Raw genomic sequence first — 21,666 nt, 5'->3', positions numbered from 1 at the left:
CAGAAGCGTGTTTATACATTAATAACTCCTAACTGGTTAAGCATCCAAAATGAATTGTGACAAACAGCTGCTTTAAACTTGCTTTTTTCAAGTCAAAATTATTTATCCATGAAATTGGTGGCACTGAGGTATTAGCACAAAGTGGGAAAACTAGCATGTTATATTTAACAGAGTAGAAAGATTTGATATGTAAAATATCATCTAAGGGCACCTAAGATATTAAAAATATAATTTTGTTAAAATACTAATATTTTTCTAATGTTTTTTATATAAACAAGGATGAATGTGCAAATTACATCCGTGTCCTTCACCGATATAACAGAACACATCTTCTGGCTTGTGGAACAGGAGCTTTTGATCCTCTCTGTGTTTTTATTAGAGCTGGACATCCATCAGAGGTAAGACGTATATTTTACTATAGTAACTCTTTGGGTCTGGATTCCACTAAAGCTTCTATGATTAAAAATAAATATTTAAATGTAAGTTCTCAGTGTTCTCTTACAAACCATATAAGAAATATTTTCCCTGATGAAGCATAATGCTGGTCTAAAATTCAGTTTGTGACTAGAGGAACTGAATAATGCTTGAAAGTATATTTGAGGTAATTACACAATGAACTCAGAGTTATTTTCATTTTAGAGTTTTATTAAGTAAGCTGATACAGCAATTTTTATAAAAAAAATTAAATATTTTGGCTGGTTTTTAGCTAAATCTGTATTTTGGGGGGTTGTATTGTTTTCCATTAAATGATGCACTGTATAACAGAATACACAGACATAGAATGATTAGGTTTGCAAAGGACTTTAAGATCACCTAGCTGAATCCTCCTGCTATGGCAGGGACACCCCACACTCGCCCAAGACCCTGTCCAACTGGGCCTTGAACGTCAGGAATGGAGCATTCATCATTCTTTGGACAGTCTGTTCCAGTGTCTCACCACCCTCACAGTAAAGAACTTCTTTATATCTAATCTGAACTTCCCTGTTTAAGTTTTAACCTGTTACCCCTTGTCCTGTCACTGCAGTCCCTAATGAAGAGTCACTCCCCAGCATCCTTATAGGCCCCCTTCAGATACTGGAAGGCTCCTATGAGATTTCTATGCAGCCTTCTTTTCTCCAGCCCCAACTTTCTCAGCCTGTCCTCATACAGGAGGTGCTCCAGTCCTCTGATCATCCTCGTGGCCCTCCTCTAGACTTGTTCCAACAGTTCTATGTCCCTTTTTATGTTGAGGACACCATGACTGCACAAAATACTTCAAGTGGGGTCTCACGAAAGCATAATAGAGAGACAGGATCACCTCCTTTGACCTGCTGGTCGTTATTCCTTTGATGCAGCCCAGAATACAGTTTGCTTTCTGGGCTGTGAGCGCACACTGAAGATGCCTTATATTCACATTAGTTTTATGGGAGATGGCATACTTTAATAATTCTATGTTAACTTCAGCTTCTTAGTATTGATCATGCATAGCAAGCAAGTCAGCTCCTTACTGATATTTGTAGCTGAGTGAAACAGTACCGCAGAGAAGAACATGAAGTGCAGCATTAAGCTACATTACAAATAGTTGATGTGGGCATGAACTGTGTTTAATGTTTTGTGCAGCTGAACTAGGATAAATGGAAAATCTTATCTTAAAAAATTAAAGCTAAATTTTGAATTGTTATTTTTTTTTATCTTTCTGAGTTATTCAACATCAGAATTACTTACTTTATCCGTTTATGATGGGTTTCCCCTAATTCTTTTTTTTCACAAATTTCAGCTTCAGCTCTCCAACCAAAACTTGTTTTATTCAGTCTCTTAACATCACTCCTTAATTGTTCTACTCCACATTTAACTGACAATTTTGTACCTAACGATTTAGAGCAGCTAAAATTCAAACTTGTCCCATACATGCAGTATTGTTTATTGGTCTATTAGTTACAACAACAGGAAAACAGAGGGCAGGGGCTGGAGATGGCTTAAAATAAGTACTTGGCTAGAATAAACTATAATTGCAGACATTATTCTTCTTAAAATGTACTTATATAAATCAACTAAGTTATTTAATTTAAAGTTGGGGGTTTTAGTGTTTTGTTGGGTTTTTGCAATAAGCTTTTCTGAGTAAAGATGCATAGCTTTGGCAAACTAAACTAGAATCAAATCACCAGAAACAGCCTCCAAGGATCCAATCAATACTGTGCACCTCCAACTGCTGTCAAAATAAGAATCATCTCAGAAGTTAAGAACTCAGCATAACACTTACATTTGAAATCAATTGTTTTGCAGAAACACTGTCTTCTGAAACTGAGGAAAAAAATAAATATTAAGCAATTTTTAAAACATGGGAACTTCATATATTCTTTGCTCCTCTCATAAACTTCCTGTCAGGCTTCCTAGTAGAGTTTGAAGAAGGCAATGTCTGTGTATTTATGAAAACTATTTAAGCATAAGCAACAGGCTAATAAAAATAGAAACCAAACAAAAAATGAAAAACAAGATGCATATATAAGAATGTGTGGGCCACGATCGCTCCTTTATGCTTCACCTTCTTCCCTTCCTTTCTTTTTGTTTATCATTCTCCCTTGTGAAACTGAGGTTCTAAAATTTTACCCACACTCCAATCATGGGAAAATTGCCTTTTTTGTATTTGCATAGACCAAAAGGAAATATGTTTGCTACACTCGTAAGTAGCTATATTAGTTTCCATTATCTGAAAAGCTGACTATATGGATTAAAAAAGACAGGTGCCATGTGTATGATAGGTTAAAAATAACACATGGCGTGTGACTTGTAATCTTGCTTTCTTTGACTGATAAGAACATCCTGTAACTGCAGGAGTTGAAGGGACAAGATCCTTCCTCACAAAGCTGCAGTTCAGTCTCTCTTTGCTGATCTCTCTAGTCAGAGTATCCAGATTCAATAACTTCCAATTACTGTCTCCCATTTCTTTCACTTCAGCTGACTTCTTTCTCACTGTCTGACTGTCATAGAAGGGAGAGTAACAAACGAAACAGTCTTAAAAATATAATGACACTATTAAATTTCTAAACAGAACCCAAACACCTTTATTTACATATGTGTTGTGGTACATAGTGTAGGAGGCAAAAAAGGACTCCTTATAGCAGACTTCTTGTATGTAGATACGTAGTTAATGCAGCATATGAAGCTAGATCCATTCTTCCATACGGAACTATGAATCAACAGTATCAACACAGATGACATACTGTGGTCAGGGACATTAACTATAAATTTCTCAATGCTTCCTGAGCTGATGGAGAAGGGAAGATGCAACCCTTTCTGTAAACACTGCAGAGTTCTTAACTTACAAATTGCATATACATAAAAATTAGAGATATCAGCATTTAAGAACATGATAGAATAGCAGGATTATATTTTTCTACAACCTTTTCCAGCTTACAGAGCAGGCCAAAGAGAAACAATCTGTTGGAACAAAATATCCACTTGAGACTCCTGATCTTGGGGCTCTCTAGTCCTATGTTGCAGGAAAATTCATTTCGTTGTTGGCTTGCAACAAAAGTTCGTGTAAGGTCATTCACTTGTGAATAGCCATTTTTTAAGAAACCAAAGCATTAACATTTTTTCCTTTGAACAGGGGGAATATCTCAAAGCTATGACTTTGATCATACTGTGTAGCATACTGATACAGTATTCAGCATGTTTTTGTGAGTTGCAGTGCAACTTATGAAAAGGAGATACAGATTCATGCATTCTTATCAAAACCAGGTTTGAGCTGTGCCTTGCAGAACGCTGAGCTCTTGTAACAAAGAGCAAAGCCAAAAAGACATATTTGTGTCAAAAACTAGGCAGAATTTGATTGTCTCATTGGCAGATCATTAATCTTTGGAACTTACTGAAAAAAAGAATCTATCTTTCTCAAAAAGAAAATCACAGTAAAAAAGTCCATTCTCTTAGACAGTCTGCTAGAAAATATTAATCTCATTATGTATTAATTGAAATGTGCCTTAAAATCTTTCACAATCAAATCATACTGTAATACCTTCTGTATGTTGGAACGGTTCTTTCATGCTTTTCATGTTTTATAGAAATTTAATGATACTATGTATTTTGTCTTAATATAAATAATTACATTTGAATATGTTGACAAGAAAAAAAAAAAAGCAATAAGTATTGCATTTATTTAATTCTACTTCAAACTTGTTTTGTACCACCAGAATTTAACTAAATATGTTTTTCTATATCAATTAATTTTTAAATTCTATGATATATGTCAATTTGAAAGATTAAATATATAATGTTTTATTGCAGTCGTTCTATTGTAATACTGGTTTAACTGAATTGCTTTGGAGTTCCAGGCCATTCACTTTTGTACTGCTGTTGCCAGATATTACAATTCTAAAAACATGCAAATATAGTCACTGACAGCAACATGCAGGTTATTTATCTTTTTCTCCCTTTCTAATTACTTTGATGAATATTACTTCCACAAGTTTAAACATTTCATCAAATTACCCCATGTTTTTTATGTCATTTAGAAATAAATTGCAAATTGGGAAAATAAGAGTGCTGATTTTGAAGACAGAACAACTACTGGTGTTTGTAAAAGAATATATTTCAAAATCTTGCTCCCAAAAAACTTAATTCAATTGCCAGCCAGTAAGTGAGTTCATTAGCACTGACTTCATGAAATGCTTTCAAATGTCAAAAATTCATTCAGGTCAGAAAAGGTTGGGTTCCTCCAATTTCTATTTGTCTATCATCCAGTAATGAAAGAAGGTTCATGTCATTGAAATAAACACAATTTTTCAGAAGAAAGCAAGACTCAGAGACCCTCCATCCCAAATTTCCCATAATGAATTGAACATGAATCCTTCTTATGTATTCTGTGAGAGAAAATCTGAGATAAGTTTTCAAACCAAATACAGAAGATGAAGAAAAATGCAGAAAAAAATTTACTCTGCTCCCGTTATTACCAAATTGACATTTGTCCCTCCTGTTAGCCTTGATGCCAACAAAAGGCAGGGTGTGGGGAAGCATCTGGATCTGGTCTTTTCCATTTGCCTGTATGTAAACACAGTTCTGGCAGTAGAGGATGAGTACTTGAATAAGTTCATACTGTTTCAGTCTGTTTCTCCACGTGTATCTGCTAGTACTCCACTACTGTTCTATAGATCAAAATATGCTACATGAATTATGATGAACCTTAAATAAATTGGATGAGCTATCTGCAGTCACGCAATGATTTTATCTTAATGAATTTTCTATTCAGCAGAGCAACAGGTTTTAGGGATACTCCAAGGACATTCCAATAATCCAAACTGCACCACGAGGGATAATGGCTTTAAACTGAAAGAGGGTAGATTCAGATTAGATATTAGGAAGAAATTTTTTACTGTGAGGGTGGTGAGACACAGGAACAGGATGCCCAGAGAAGTGGATGCCCCATCCATAGAAATGTTCAAAGCCAGATTGGATGGGGCTTTGAGCAACCTGGTCTAGTGGAAGGTGTCACTCCCTGTGGCAGGGGGCTTGGAACAAGATGATCTTTATGGTCCCTATCAACCTAAACCATTCTATGATTCTGTGATTCTATGATTAACTAACTCACAAAGCACCTTTAATAAGTCCACGTGGAAGTCCCATCAAACACGGCTGAAGAGATTACCAACCATCACCCCAGGGCTGCCAAGACCACCATTAAACCATATAACTGAGGGTCTCATCTACATGATTTTTGAACACTTCCAGGGATGGTGATTTCACCACTGCCCTGGGCATCCTGTTCCAATGCCTGATCACCCTCTCTGTGAAGAAATTGTTCCTAATATCCAGTCTAAAAATCCCCTGACACAGCTTGAGGCTGTTACTCCTTGTTCTATCACTTGTTACTTGGGAGACGAGACCAACACCCACCTCACTACAACCTTCTTTCTAGGTAGTTGTAGAGAGCAATAAGGTCCCCCTTGAGCATTCACTTCTCCAGACTAAACAAGCCCAGTTCCCTGAGCCATTTCTCATAAGACTTATTCTCCAGACCCTTCACCACCTTTGTTGTCCTTGTCTGGATCCACTCCAGCACCTCAATTCACCTCAGTATGACTTCCTCAACCCTTGCTTTAACAGACTGAAGTTGAACTGACATGGAAGATAAGAGAGAATGTTCCAATCTTATCTCAGTTTAAATTTTACATGACATAATTCTTCTACTCTTGACTACTATTTGGTAATGTCATTGTTCTTTCAGCTTTTTGTTAAGAAACAAAATTGTATGTGTATATAAATGTATTATTTTAGGATATTGTTTCTGACATATTTTTATAATCAAAACAAGCAATGACCTGCCCAGTTACTCCCTCTCCAAGTATTTTTCCTATTACTTCATCTCCACATTCAGTCTGCAGGGGATTAAAGAGGAGGAACATCTGGTTTCACTGACCAAACTGAAGTGGGTGTTGGTCACTTTTTCATTAGATAGAATGTGTGACAAATTCTTGCCTAGAAAATATTTGTTCAGAGACAGAGTGTCCCTCTGCACGAATAAAAAAACACCAGTTAGAATACCATCCGCTAAATCTTTTCGGGTTTTTCAAATCACTATATTTATGGGATTGAATGTCCAATCCTAAATACTATGAAATTGCTTACTTATTGTAGTCTTCTGCATCTATACTTCATGTGAAACTAGTCATTGAGATGAGTGATGTGTGATGGGTGATGTGATGATCAATGTCAAGTGCTCATATATATGGAGTGCTGCCAAATAAGCAACACAGTGTCATAGAATATTTTACTGGGGGGTCCATTACATCATCTAGTCTGAACACAGGCTGCCAAATTCCATCAAAATATCCAAAAGCACAAATTTCATTTAGATTTGAGTATTTCAGGATTTGGGAGTTAAATATGCAAATATATTAAGAGAGATTAAAATGGCACCTAAGCTCATAGTATACATTAATTAAGTGATGATTACCCCTGTGCTCACTGTGTTGCGGAAAGGAGAAGAAAAAGAAAAGGTCAAGCATTTTCTTGTGAAACAGGGTGAAAAAGTTACTTCTGAACCAATGCATATGGTTCATCAGTGTTGGCTATAATAATTACCTTAGTGAAAAGCTGTTTATGTTAAGCTAATTAAGAATAATGAAGAAATACCAATTCTGTTCTTCCCATACTTTGCTAGGGAAAGAATAATGTGTATTGCACAAATAGAAACAAAGGCTAGAAGGGACCATCAGAACATTTTATGTGGTCAGCCACACACTGCATGGATAATTTCTCCCAGGTACTGAATTCAAACTATTTCAGGGATATTTCAAAGAATCCAGATAACAGTAACACTATTATTTCTCTGGTAAGCTGTTCTAATACTTAATAATGCTCAATGTTTCAAAAAGCCACTCATCTAAGGTGAAATTTATCTAACCTCAAGTTCCTGTCATTTAATCTTAATATGCTTTTGTTAGCAAGGTTGAAAAGTCTCCCCTTATCTTTGCCACATCTTTTCCACATGTAAGCACCTATGCAAAGATCAAGCCACCTCTTCACTTTTTCAATAAACTGTATAAATATAGCTCCTTAAACCTCCTATCATAAGGATTCCTCAATCATATTTGTGTCCTTTCTGTGAACTCGCTGCACTACTTTCACATGTTCTGGAAGTGCAGACACTAGAACCATAGTATTTGATGGTGTGTATACAAGCAAGATCACTTCCCTAACTCTGTTTGAGGTTCCTCTTTTCATAGACTCAAGTGTTGCGCTCTTGGCACAGTGTCAAAATGAGAAACATCTTTTTAGCATTTCACACTTGACCCAAAGTTCTTCTCAGGGGCACAAAATTATCCCAGTTTAGACGCTTATTTGAGGCACCTAATTAACAGTCTCATATGACAAGGTCAACGAAGAGATTTCTAGAGATGCCTGTCACTGTCAGTTGTAACAAGGCACCTGGGATGTCCAAGATCCTAAACAAGGCGCCTCGGCCTAATACATGAAAGTAGTCTGAACAAGGATCTGAACTTTTCACCCTCTAGGGCATTCTAATGCTCTTCAGATACAAATTGTATTCCCTATTCCGACATATAGTTTGGACACGGTTGTATTAAACCGACTTTGTTAGCTTCTGACCTTTAAATTGATATTCAGAGCATTTCATAAGCCAGAGCTCTCATTAACCTTTTCATTATTTATATTTGCTCAGTCTTTTTGTAAACTTCACTAGGAAGAAATCATATGATTGCTTAAATCACTACTGAAAAATAAATAAATCATCTTTCTGTCAAAAACCAAATGTAGGGAAACCTTCTGTAAAGGAGGATTCACCAATGCATACCTTATAACAACTATACTATGATCAGTCAGTAATTTATATCATATAATTCTACAATGCTCATTTTTTTCACCAAATAGCTATGTACTAAGTCAAATGCCCTGGCGAAGTCCAAGTATTCTGTATCAGCACAGTTGTTCTTATCAGTCATTCTTACACATTTCAACAGACAACAGGTTTGTTTGACAGTACTCTCCATCCATAACATGAGGTGAGTGACATTCATTACTATTGAATCCTGTCTAAATATATCCATACGTGAAGTTTAAGTTAAATTTGGCAGATTGGTAGAGAATGTGAACCGATCAGCCATATGAAATGAATTTTCCATCATATTAGACCTTCCCTTTGCAAGATTAAACACAGATGGTTAGGAGAGAATGAATCAAAATAGAGAAATAATACTAGTACTCCAAGGAAAAAGAAATACTGCACCTGTGTGGTAATTTGATGGGGATGGGTAAAATATTTCAGCTCTCATTATAAGAACTTTTAGATTTTGTCACCCTTATTTATGAGAGAAAGCACTGTTGTAAGTGAGGGCACCTGGTGCAGTCTATGGCACTGTTTGAGCAGTGGAGGTACTGTTCAATAATGTATTAGTCATCATAATTTAAAGCAGCAAAAACTGAACAATGACAGGATTTATAAGATTCACCCTTGGTATTGTGTAATTCCTCTACAATTTATGACTGTAATTATTCTTATTTGACTGAGATCTATCCAGGAGAGTTACTCCACATTGAAAAGTGGACTTAAAAGAAGTGCTAGTTGCAGTTCATATGTTCTGTCAAGAGGCAGTGGATCCACGCCTCTGCCCTTTCTTCCAGAATGGCCCACTTTGGGCCTATTGAAGCTCTGCAACAAGACTGTTGGCTATCTAAGACTCCATGCTACAGGGATAGACAGAATTTCCCCAGGGTATCTGCTCTCTTTCTGAAATCCATTCTCAGATGAATGTTGCTGTTGTCCTCTCCATACCTAGTACATCTGTTGCTCCATTCATCATCAAAGCCTAGATTCAAACCATAAAGTTGTATCCTTTTTTTTTAATTTTACTTTTATTTTGTTCACAACCTTAGTCCCCAGTTGTTATGGTAGCAGTCATTAGATGAAAGGACTTTTATTTGGTATTTGCTCTGATATGACCTTCACAACCTCAAAACAAGTTTAGCCTGTCAGTATCAAGGAAAAATGAAAGTCTTGGCTAGGGAGGCTCTGTGTAAAGACTGTGCAATTCCCCACAGAAATTCCTCCAATTTTGTATAACAATTTTGTGCTTCCTTTAGCTCCACTTTCATCTGGTCGTTAGACCATGTATCTCCATATACAACTATTCAAACAATTTAGTTCTAGAGATCTGGTATGTGGTTCCTGGAACTTTCATGCCTTCTACCACTCCAGTGTAGTATAATCATAATTTATTTTTCTAATGGTCCTATTCTATGCCATAGGACATTAATGATTTTATATGTCCAGTTTATGGTCATGCAAAGGTGTGCCTTCTAAAATTCTGAGCAGTTCAATCCCCTCTGCTTAAAACATTCTGAACTGCTAAAGATAAAGGCCTGGGATTTCTATATGTGGGGTGGTTGGTTTTGGTTTTTTGATTTTTTTTTCCCTGTTGCCAGAGATTTTCACATGCATTAAATCAGGGAAATGTATTATTTCTGTCACTTCAGGCCAGATATTTTGACACAAGTCACAAATTGCTAATCCTTTTGCAAACGCAGACAGCAGTCTGACATAGCTCCAGATTTTAAACATGTTTTCAGATTAGACCCCAATGTGTCTTAATCATTTAACTGTGGAATAGAATGCACAGACCTAAAAAATACATCTGAATTTTTAGGGAGGATTTAATGTCTGCAATATTTTATGCACTATCATCCCATAGGACGATTGATCTTTTCAGTGTGTCACTGGATAGTAAAGAGGATTGAAAACAGATCCTCAGAAGAAATACTGCCTCCCAAATAATTATGTCAAATAGCAGAGATCTGACTATTTCAGCCAGTTCTTTAAGGACTCTATTCTTAATATTTGAAAATAAAGTTGAGTGCAACATAGAAGGTGTAATTTTAAAAGTTTGTAATCCTTTGACAACCAGCAGAACAGTTTTTTGGCAGTGCATAGATCCTTTTTTAATTTGGATTTCTATAAGAAGATGTAACATCATGAAATGAAAGGTTCTTTCCTTAGAGCATCCTTGTGTTACCCGTATGTCTGCATGCCTATATTATGTTGACTTAAATAGGCCAGTAAGTTCCAATAGGAATTTATTATTATAAGTAATTGGAGAGCAGGATCATGTATATAAGCTCCATGATATTGATTTTCTACAGGTTTTGGATTTTTAATTTCTAGAATGAGCTGGATTTATATCTATTAGGCACCTACGTACTAATACATATTTTTCTTATCACCAACATTTAGTTTGCTTAAATGCAAAAGACTATATGATATATCTTTTCAGGCCTGACCCAGCATGTTATTTTCTGCTGTTATGCAAAACCAAAATATTTTCCTGTATATTTCTTTTAGCATGTGCTTTCTTAATGAGGCAAGTGTACAGACTAAGACAGGTCATGCAGTTGAAAGTTTGTTCTGGAGTCTTATATTTGAATTATATTTCCTGTTAATTTACAGATATCTTCTGTGATTTTTCAGATTTTTTTTTTAATGGAGAAGCCAAGGTTCATCTTTCCTAAAAGAATCCTCTGCATAGTGTAATCAGTGTGTCTTTCCATGTCAAAAACCAAAATGTAAGGATAAGTGAGTATACAAAAAAGAAAAGAAAGAAAAAAATGTTATGAGAATATACAGAGCAAGAGAATCTTTGCAAAAATGTTTCAGGAGAATTTATACTAAAAATATGTGGTACAAAAGAGGATTGAAATGAAGATGAGGTATATTCTGTCCACTGCACTTCACTTTCTATTGTGATGGGAAAATTTCTCGGATTCACTCAGTATTCAATTTCTTACATGAGAAAAAACATTCAGTTACACCAGCAAAATGCCTTACAATCTTACATTTCATTCATTTCTAAATAAGTTCTTTAGCTCCTCATGTTAGGCTGTATAAGTGCACATAGGTACATATGGATGTACAAAATGCAAGACCATAAAGGTGCGATATTAAGATTGTACCAGATTTAAAAATTATTTGAATAAATGGAAATTACATATGGGCAACAATGTTTTGTTTGTTTAGAAAGAGAACATCTGCTATGTTAAATATTTTTAAATTTTATTTTCTACAGAAAAGAAAAGTCAGTCACTGTCTTGGAGATTTCATCAGTTACATTCATTTCATGGCACTAAAGACTGTTGATAAAGCTACAACTGTATACCACTATGTACTGAACTTGGTGAAGGTTTTAAATCACAGTTTTCCCTATGTGTTACTCTATTGTGGGACCAGGGCCTCAGCATCATTCTCATAAAAAGCAAGGGCAAAATTGCAATGAACTTCAATGGAAGGGGTCTGTAAGAGGATGCAGTCCTGCAAGTGAAAATTAACTTTACAGCTTTTATACAGAGGTTGAAGGAAAGCTTCAGAATATGACTTCAGTGCAGTGATGTGAACATCCCCTGGGAAACCATCTCCCTCCCAAACCCTCTTCATTTGCAGTTGTTGCTTTTGCTCTGGGCTTCAGTCTTACAATTCTGATGACCTTGGCTGAAAGCTCACTTTACCAGGTCAATCAGTCAGCCAATCCATTCAGATGTCCTTTCCGTGTGGAGTCAATGTGTCCCAGTGTGTCCCACCCCTTCCAAACAGCCTTCTTCCTCAAATAGCACATTATGATCAAATATGGTGAATATTTGATGTTTACACTCCCTTTTTAATGCTTTAGCAATTACTTGAAAAGAAAAAAAGAGGACATCATGACACTAGCACCACATGGCTTTGTTGAGGTTTTTAAAAGAATGTTTCTCATAGTTTCACACAAGCAACCATCCCTATTTTATGCTTTCTTATTGGATGAACTTTGCATATGAACCTTCTTGTTCGTACTTCTTTTTAAAAGTCTCAGATGCATGACACTTAGTAAATGAAATGCATCAAACAGCTCTTGCATGTAATGTCATTCTTATTGTAAGGTTGAATAAATATGAGATCATTACACTAAGAATGAATTTTGTCCAGTGAGTTCCAGTAATAGTGTGTAGGATAGCCAGTGTTAACAGCTACATTCACAGAAATCTGCACAGTTTTTCCCCCAAATACGATTTACTATTGCACAATATAACATGAACATCTTAAAAAAAAACCAAAATCAAACATGCCTCCCAAAATAATAATAATAAAAAATCTTACAGACCAAAAAGTTCAAAAAACAACAACCAACCAAACCAACAAAAATGTCAACCACAAAAAGGCCAAGATGTCTTGCAAAGCAGACCTTGGTTATAGTGTATACATATATGTATGTATATACATATATGTATATGCATACATAGCTAAGTATATAACTAAAAGTTCTGAAATGGTTTAAATTTCCTGTTAAAAACTGCCAGTATGATATGGTTTACTTTTTTTGTTACCTGGAAAATAATGAAAATGTAAAGTGAAAAATGCCCTTACGAAAAATTTAGATTTTTTTCTCATAAAAATAATATTGTAAGAAAACCCAGACAAAGCCTCTATATTCTCGAGTCCCTGGTTTAGTGAAAAGATACAGCCATTTTATCAACATTAAGAGTAGACTTAGGTACTTTGCTGAAGAGCGGTGAAAGTAAGCATATGTTTTAAATTAATCGCATGCATAAATGCTGTCTCGAACCAGAGCAAAGCAACACTCGGCGTTAGAGAAAGACATTTTCTGCAACAAAGTTAAATGCAGTCTTTAAATTTTAATGTCTCTGTTTGACCTTTTCTTTCATTATTATTTAAATCCTTCTTTATCCTTCATTGTCTAAAATTATCCATTCATATCAAGTTAATGGCAAAATGCTTGATGCCATGGAAATATCTTCTGTTTCTTTTTAAACAACATTATTATGTTAATAGTGGTTGAAAGTGCATTATGATTCCTGAGTCATAGGTATCATAAATCAAACCCATTTCTTTTCCCAAACTACATGTAGAAATTTGTAATTCCACTTCCAACCCTCCATATGTATTTTTGCATAATTTTTACCAGTGAAATAAATTGCAATGTTGAATTGCTGTGCTGGATAACCTGTGAGGAAACTGTCAGTTTTCTTCTGATATTTCTGAAGGGATTTCAATATCACAAAGAGCAAGGAGGGTTAGAATTACAGTATTAGCTTTCAAAGCTGATTATTAAAGTGCAATGCTTATTTCATTTAAACTGGCATCCCATGGAAGCTGACACACCTAACACCTGATCTGCCACAGTGATGGGAGGAAATTATTGCAACCATGGAATATCTGGTATCTGTCCTAAAAGGTGAAGGTGGAAAAATATCTCTTGAAGGAGTCATTGCTTATATTTTTAGTGACTTTTCAGACAGTGAAATACATCTGCAAGCATTTATGAGATACATCCTGCTTTATATCAGAACTGGTGAGTTTATATTATAACCAGTATTTATATACTGGTTTTATAATAAAACTTCCCCAAGTTGCACTGAGATCCAAATTTTTGTCTACAATCAGTGTCAGCATTAAGCTACAAATTTTATTCAAAATTCCATCTGTTAAAATGTAGAAAATTAAAGGTATACTATACATATTGCTTAACATTTTCATTCCATGGTCATGTAGTTTGCTGGTTTAAATGCATTTATGGCATTAACATTTAAATAGATGGGTTTATCTTTACCTTTAGTTTCACTGTGACTCTTAGGGGAATAGTTAACTACATTAGTAGCATTTTCATTGTGATACAATAATTTGCTGTACAGTGACACAAAATATTTCCACACATCTGGAAGACTCCCATGCTGGCCAAGTGTTCCTGGTCTGAGTATCAGCAGCATTTTACTTGGGGAAGACATGAATATGTAATGTCGGTTATGGCCATGATGGGATCATGTCTTGTCCTGTAACAAAACAGAAAAACAATTTCTATTCCCTCTTTAGGATGAAATATGAGCCATATACTATAAACCATGAAATATGGATAATATAAATTATCCAAGTATTGTTTCAAAATAATTTTTCACAGCTGAGCACTTTACCTGAGCCTATTTTCTTATGAAATCAGCTTTAATTTTTTTGCTTTTTCCTCTCACAGACAAAACCATTTTTATTTTACTGTGAAGATAAATGAACAGAAAGCAGTAAGACTAGATAAAGCTGTTAGATTTTAACTCTCCATTTATTTCTCCACTTACTTCTACATCTTTCTCTGTATTATTTTATTCCCTATTTATTGAACATTCATTGAAAAACAGTTTGGTTGACATCCCAGAAGAGAAACTTTTTCATGAGCAACTTTATTTTTCATATATGATTGGAGAATAAATAATACTAGTCAGATTGCTTATATAAATATTTCCTTTACACCATATTTTGTTACTATTATGGCCCCCTAGTACTTTTCCACAGTTTCAGGAGTTTTTTCATTCCTTTCCTTAGTTCACCTCACTTTTTTTTTTTTTTCTTTTCCCTGCTGTTGACTCAAAATATTATGGTATTTAGTTTTGAAAAATAGCTGGTATGTGATGTTTGAAAAGTATGGAATGGGGCTGAGAAATATTTCTTTATTGTCTGAAAATATTTCTTCATGGTCTGACATTTTCCCAACAACAGTGTGGGAATAGCTACTTCTGGCATGCAGCTGAAGTTGGTATAGCAGAAAATAATATTCCTGTACCACCAGTATCTACCCAGAAGATTATTTTTTGCTGTATCAGCTGTAACATCAGGCATGAATGTGCCAGGGTTAAGCCAACACAGGAGCTTTTGGGAAGGTGAGATTCTGTCTCATTTCCCCATGAGTTTCAGGACCATTACTTAAATTTCATATGGGTTTTGCTTGCTAATTTTGTTTTGGGGTGGCTTTTTCACTTCAGGCAGACATGAAATGAATGTCTTATCTTCTCCAGAGCTGTGTTTTGAGTTATATCTCTTTTTGATAGCAACCCTGTGACTAACGGGAATCTTATTTTTTGATCAGAAGTTACAGCAAAATGGCATGTATGATTTAGGTGGATTTGGGGTCCTGTCACATATAATTTTATGCTTCACAAAACATTTACCTTACTATATTAGCAATGTGAACCTGAGATGAGTTTACTGAACAGCTTGCATTTACCCAATATGCTGATATAAACCACATTTCAATAGACTTTTGGGTAAAATTGTTACACAGAACTAAGTCTACTAGACTATCAAAATGTTTACTAGCCACACACTTGATGGCTGGTAGCATATTTTTATGAGCTTTCACAGATTTTTCTCTATTTGTCCTTTTATTCTCCCCCATCTCTGTTTTTTGTAGTATGCCCTTTTGTTAATGTATGAATTGCAAATATAAATCTTGCTTTCACTTGATATTTTATCAGGCAATTAATTGGGTCTTTTGAGAAAGCTGGGACGATTGTAGCATTGCAAATGAAAATTTACATAGTAAATTTTTTCTCAGCATTTAAAGCCTTGTGCAGGCAAATTAAACTAAGTTGCCAGTATTCTTTTTATACTTATATTCTGCTAAATCTACTGCAGAAATCACATCTGTTCTGCAAACTATAATCGTGAACTCATTCCTAAACATACTTTTATGAAGAAGATATATAAACATCTCAACATTTATCGAGGAAAGATAACACAGCATAATATATTTAACAGTGACTGGCAAAAATGTTTAAAGAAGCAAAACACATTCCATGACTAGATATCTATTTAATGTTTAGATAATTTGGAGAAAAGATAGAGGAATCTTCACTCTCTACTCCCACAGAAATTAAATAAATGCAATTTTAGTGCGTATATTACTGATTCTTTTGGGGTTAGTGCACATGTAAGGGTGATATGTAGAAACTCACAGAATTTTTACTAAGTATATCAGTAAGTAAGCAACCATAATTGTGTTTTCTCCCTAATGAAGTCAGTCCATTACAAAGGTATAACAAAGCTAAATCTCATCTCTAAGAATTTTTTCTTTGCCTGAAGGGTTTATGCTGGTTTCTGTGATTCTTTTTTTTTTTTTTTTTTTTTTTTTTAAGGATCATCTGTTTCAGCTGGAATCGCACAAATTTGAGAGAGGACGAGGCAGGTGCCCTTTTGACCCGAGTTCTTCCTTCACCTCCATCTTAATTGGTAATGACCTTTATGTCACAAGCTTCATGGTCCTGTCAATACATCATTCTGAGTCTTTCTCTTCAACACACCGAAGTGTTGCCAGTCTTCTATTGCAGCCTTCCACATGTTGGACTTAATCCTCATGGTGTTGTCCACATTAATATTACATCCCAGGCAGCATTAACTGCAGCAAGGGCATCTCACTGAAGTGAGTAGATGTTATATGACATGTGCCATCTTGAAGAGGTAATGGATTGTTGTGTGATTTTCGAAATAAGAATTTCCTGCTTTTCTTCAAAGCAAAGCAATATGTCTAGATTAATCTTTTCCACCACTGAAACAAATACACAAAATTATTATTTATCCACTGAGGTGTAATCTGAGCAACAAGCATCTTGTAAACATGTGAATTTAACTGTTGTTGGTTCGGTGTTTTTTTTCATCAAGCATTTATTGTTCATATACATTACAGCTTTTGAGGTCAAAATAGATTTTTTTCAATGCTGTCTTCTAACAAAACAATCCAAAACTGGTGATGCTTTGCTAGGAGAGTTTATCTTATACTCAACAGTTATAAAAATAGATTTCAAACTCCTGCAGTGCCAGAAAGCCATAATGAGAGGCATGCTCCTCTATGCCTTGCTGGTGAGCATATCAGCGTAGGGCTGGGACATTTCAACTTGTAGTATAGCAAACCATATGTTTTTTCCTTTGTAATGTTTTCCTGAAAACATTTTGTGATATCAAGCAAACACAGTCTTGACAGTATTATAGTACATTGTCTAAAAATAGACTGGAACAGCAGGTAAAGGATGAAAGCTAGATGCACTTAGGCAACAATTTCTGGTTTTAGAAAACAGAGCATTTGAAAGGTATAGCTGTTAAAAGAAAGCAGGATAACAAGAGGCTAAAATTCATATAAACATTCAACTTTTCAGGGATAAAAAATGTTAAAAGGATTTTAGGGCCCTTTTATGCTTACATTTGATTTCGTATTTTAAAATTAGACGGCTAAACTCTCTGATTAACAATTATAATGATAAAGCTCAACCACAGTGGTGAGGAAGTTTTGATCATGAGTGACAGATGTATTTTTACATGCTAGGTTTATGTTCCTTTACATTAACAAATTACTTACAAGAAAGATCCTCACAAGTAAAGTCAAATCTTTCAAATTGCAGAAAGTATTAAAACCATTGTTCATTTCCACTGAAAAAAATGCAGCTCAAATTCTTAAAAGTTAAGAAGGGTTAAGAAGTCATGAAAGAGTCCAATAAAAAAGATGCATTATGACTGACATTCCAAAATCCATGAAGCACAGATTGTCACGCTTTTCTTCCACCCTGATTTCTAAAGTGTTTCTACAGCTTTTAACAGATTCCAGTTTTAGCCTGGGAACAAAGACTCATCCCATGGAATTTGCTATAGGCGTGAAACCTCATGGTCTAATCTTGAAGCCCTTCTCAACCTTTCCTCATACAGAACTAAGTAAATAAATTAACCTGATCACGTTCCTACTGTGACATCAATGTGAATTTTATTTGCTTAAATGGAAGCCAGATTGTTCCACTGAGCACTTCAAGATTAATGGTTAGTCCTTGTGCTTCTGGCCTATACATTAGTTTACCTGTATTGTGGGAGGTCCTATGGATCATCACAATTTTATCTGAAAGAGAAATCCATAAGACCTTCCCTGATAAATGCTGATCAGAATCTTGGGCATCCACTGACAAAGAGTTATAAAATCAACCCAAAAAACTTAAAAATTTTGTAATGCAGCAAGATTAGCAAGAAAATAATATCATTTTGTGACAAAAAACCAAGAAATAATTTTACCCCTTCATCAAAACTAATATGAACTGAAAGGCCTCCATTGGGAATTCTATAATTTCAAGTGGTCATGGAATTGTATCTTAAAAGCATAACAGAATTCTTCAATCAGTTTATTATTTTATTAATGCTTTCATTTTTTTATACTACTGGAACTGAACACTTGCAACAGTTGATAAAATATCCTAAAATCTTTGTATTTCCATGTATTTTAAAATCTTCAGCAAACTTCTACTAACTAGAGCTTGCAGAATAAACAAAATTAATACTGCTTCTTAGACTCCAGAAGCTATACCCTTTATCTCTGTAGGCATCCATTTGAAAAGGGTGGAAGACATGGACAAAAATATGGTGAATATTAAGGAATCTTTTAATTAAAATTTGAAAATGAGACTGAAACTTCTAATGCCAAGTGCCCTCTGAAGGAAGGGATGGTCATTTATTCAGCTGAGCCCTGATTCCAGCTCATGGTGGCCACGACCCTATGCCAGGAGATAACAACTACACAAGGCACCCTCAAGGACTGTTTTTTCAGTGTTTCCTATGGTTCCTGGGTTTTCCGTTCTTCCTCATGCACTCCAATTTTCCGAAAGTGAAATCTCTCTAAGGAGCAGGCCATTAAAAGCTGCACCCTGGAGCTGCCTCCACTCTCCCATGTAGGTTCAGCCAACGCGTATATCCTTGACAAAGTTTTATGCAAAGCTGTTAGTAAAGGCTTTCATATCTCAGCTTCCTCTTCTTCCTAGCTAAACAATTCTAAACCTGCTTTCATCTCTGCAACTCCAATTAGCACAGCAGCCTACACCAGTGTGGCTATTGACCAACAGTAAAGATTAGACCAACAAGGAAATTTGACATAACTCTGATAAAAGTTTAAAAGCTTTTAAAATCTTGATCTTGAAAAAACATTTACCCCATCACTAATTAGAACCAGATTTAGCAAGATTAATTTAGGAAGAAAGAGAATTCCTTGTTCTGTATCTCTTCATGTATTTCAACACATCAGTTAAATACCCACTTCAAGAAAACAATAGTTCGTGACTTGGCTTTAAAATCAACTATCCATGCTGTCATAAGTTTTATTACAGGTTATCTGACCCAGTGGTAAAGTAGCTTGTGATGAATTCCTCAGTTTATGAACAATTAACTTCTAGCAATTTATTGTCAGCATCAGGAAACAGAATAGATGTTGGATGGCAGACAGGCTGAATAAAATGTGTGTGTTTAGATAAGAGGCATATAAAACTTTTGGACTTTTATTTCTAATGAACTTTCCCATCTGCTTTCAATAGCAAAAACTACTTTTGATATCAGATCATGCACACTGATTAATTTAGACCACACTAGTTCTTGAAAACTGAGAAATTAGTTTATGTCTATGTTTTGTTACCTGCAATATATCATAAGCAAATGGTGAAAAATCTAAACTACAATTGAATATGCTTTTCTATCCAGGGAAGCCACTCCAATATTTTATGGGTTTACAGTTTTAAAACAGTTTCATGTATTTGTGTTTTTTTCTTTTATTCCAGACAATGAACTAAAATAAATATATTTTCTCCTTAAACAGAAGACAGAATACTTGACTGACAGACAGAAAGTACAAATATACAGAGGAAATTTACCAGCTAAGCAGTAGCTAATTTCTTTTGAATTTGGTTTTTTCCTACCATGAAAGGTGTCGCTTGCGATAAATGTGAAATGGTATTCTGATTTTAGTTGTCAGTTAGTAATAACTGGATGACAGTCAAAGAAATGTATTAAAGGTGCTGCTTACGTTCTACTTATTGCACTCTGCTCCTTTATTCATAACATGAATTTTACATTTTAAACATATAAGGCTACTGATAAACAGTAGCTTATGTTTGCATTTCTTCCTAGTTTGAAGTAGGTACACAAAACACGCCAATAACGAATGAAGAAAACACACTTCTAAGGTGGAAGCAGCCTATTTTTTAAAAATCCTATGTATGTATTAAGTTTCTTAAATTAAATCTTATGTTCCAATCTGGTTTTCTTTAAGGGCCATCATTTAGGAATTCTTGCGTTTAAAAGAAGTTTGTATTCAGTTTTTGTTAATATTTTTTCTCTGAGAATAGGGCAAAAAACAAAGGTCTCTTTTAAGTTCTCCCATTGAACTTTGAAAGTATTTGTTTTCTTGAAAAGTGTGATAGCTAGAAAGTGCGAATGTATCACTTGAGCCACAACTGGGTTTTGAGGTCCATGGGATTTTTTGTTTCTAAAAATAAGGAAAGGAAAAAGATTTTATTCTTATTTCAGCAGGATCAACCAGGTTGTATTGAAACTTAAACTTTAGCAATTTATTTGTCAAACACATGTGAAGCTGAGATTACACTGGAAGAGGGTGGGAGTGAAGTTCTGCAAAATTACTCAGTTGATTTTCACTGGAAGAAACTGGTTTATCAGTGTGATGTGCAGTAGTATAAACCCTGCAACCAAGGCAGGAGTGAGTTGATGTGTAGTAATAGCTTTACAATGGAGGAGAGATGAGTGAAAATCTTGCCAGGATTTTTTAAACCTCAACCTCAGGGTGTCTCTAAAACTATAATTATTCAGCACCTGTAAAAACCTGCAGTTTTCAAAATTTGTAACTTGGATATAAGTTGTGTGCAGAAGTCAACTAAAGAGGGAAGGAGAAGATCCTTTTAATGTCAAAAGTGTAAAAGATCTCAGAATTATGTTGAATGCTCTTGGGCTGAAATCTTTGCTAGTCACAATCACCAGTATATTCTCATTGCTTTCCTTAGGTGAGGTGACCTGTCTGCTCACACCTGATACTTGTGTTCAGTTTAGTAACACTTCAGGGTAAAAATCAGGTTTCATTTCTGTATTCGTACAATCTCTTTCATGGAACAATATTCATTCAAGACTGGAACTTCAGTTTTTCTACCCCTAGGATCTCACAGATAAAATCAGTCAGAATTTCCCCAGTATATGGTAGAATGCCGTAGCAGCAGGTTGGCTAAGTGTACTAACATTTTAATACCTATGCCAAACAGAGGGAATAGGCTTCATATCCAAACTTCTGAACATCTGGAGTTATAGCTGATAATCCCGATCACCAGCTGTATGTGAATATATGAATCCTTTGAATCATTTACCCTGCACTGATGTATTTTCCAAGATTCTCTAGGGTGTTGAAAAGAAATAAGCACCACATTTTGTATTACACATCACCATAAATAAAAACAAAACCAGCCAGTCCTAGATATTTTTCCAATGGAATTCTTAAAGCAGGATTTATGACTAATGTAACTCATTAATCAGGCTTGTGAAGATTGTTTGGAGCATTATTCAGACACTGGAAAATC

The 21,666-nt window shown here is 35.1% G+C and overlaps 1 protein-coding gene across 2 annotated transcripts in view; it reads left to right on the top strand.

Moving 5' to 3' along the window:
- The window catches only part of SEMA3E (semaphorin 3E), a 134,876-nt gene that overhangs the window by 82,001 nt on the left and 31,209 nt on the right, over positions 1 to 21,666 (top strand). For both annotated transcript variants that reach the window (XM_061352221.1, XM_061352220.1), the window contains 2 exons: positions 279 to 398; positions 16,429 to 16,522. In XM_061352221.1, the coding sequence (XP_061208205.1) occupies positions 279 to 398; positions 16,429 to 16,522 (214 nt within the window). The remainder of the gene's footprint in view (positions 1 to 278; positions 399 to 16,428; positions 16,523 to 21,666) is intronic.

This window comes from Neopsephotus bourkii, unplaced genomic scaffold (assembly GCF_033783945.1).
Source record: "Neopsephotus bourkii isolate Nb327-2 ecotype Australia unplaced genomic scaffold, CSIRO-AGI_Nbou_v1 NB_638, whole genome shotgun sequence".
NCBI lineage: Eukaryota > Metazoa > Chordata > Aves > Psittaciformes > Psittacidae > Neopsephotus > Neopsephotus bourkii.
Note: the sequence above shows the minus strand (reverse complement) of the source record. Positions and strands in the feature narration are given on the sequence as shown.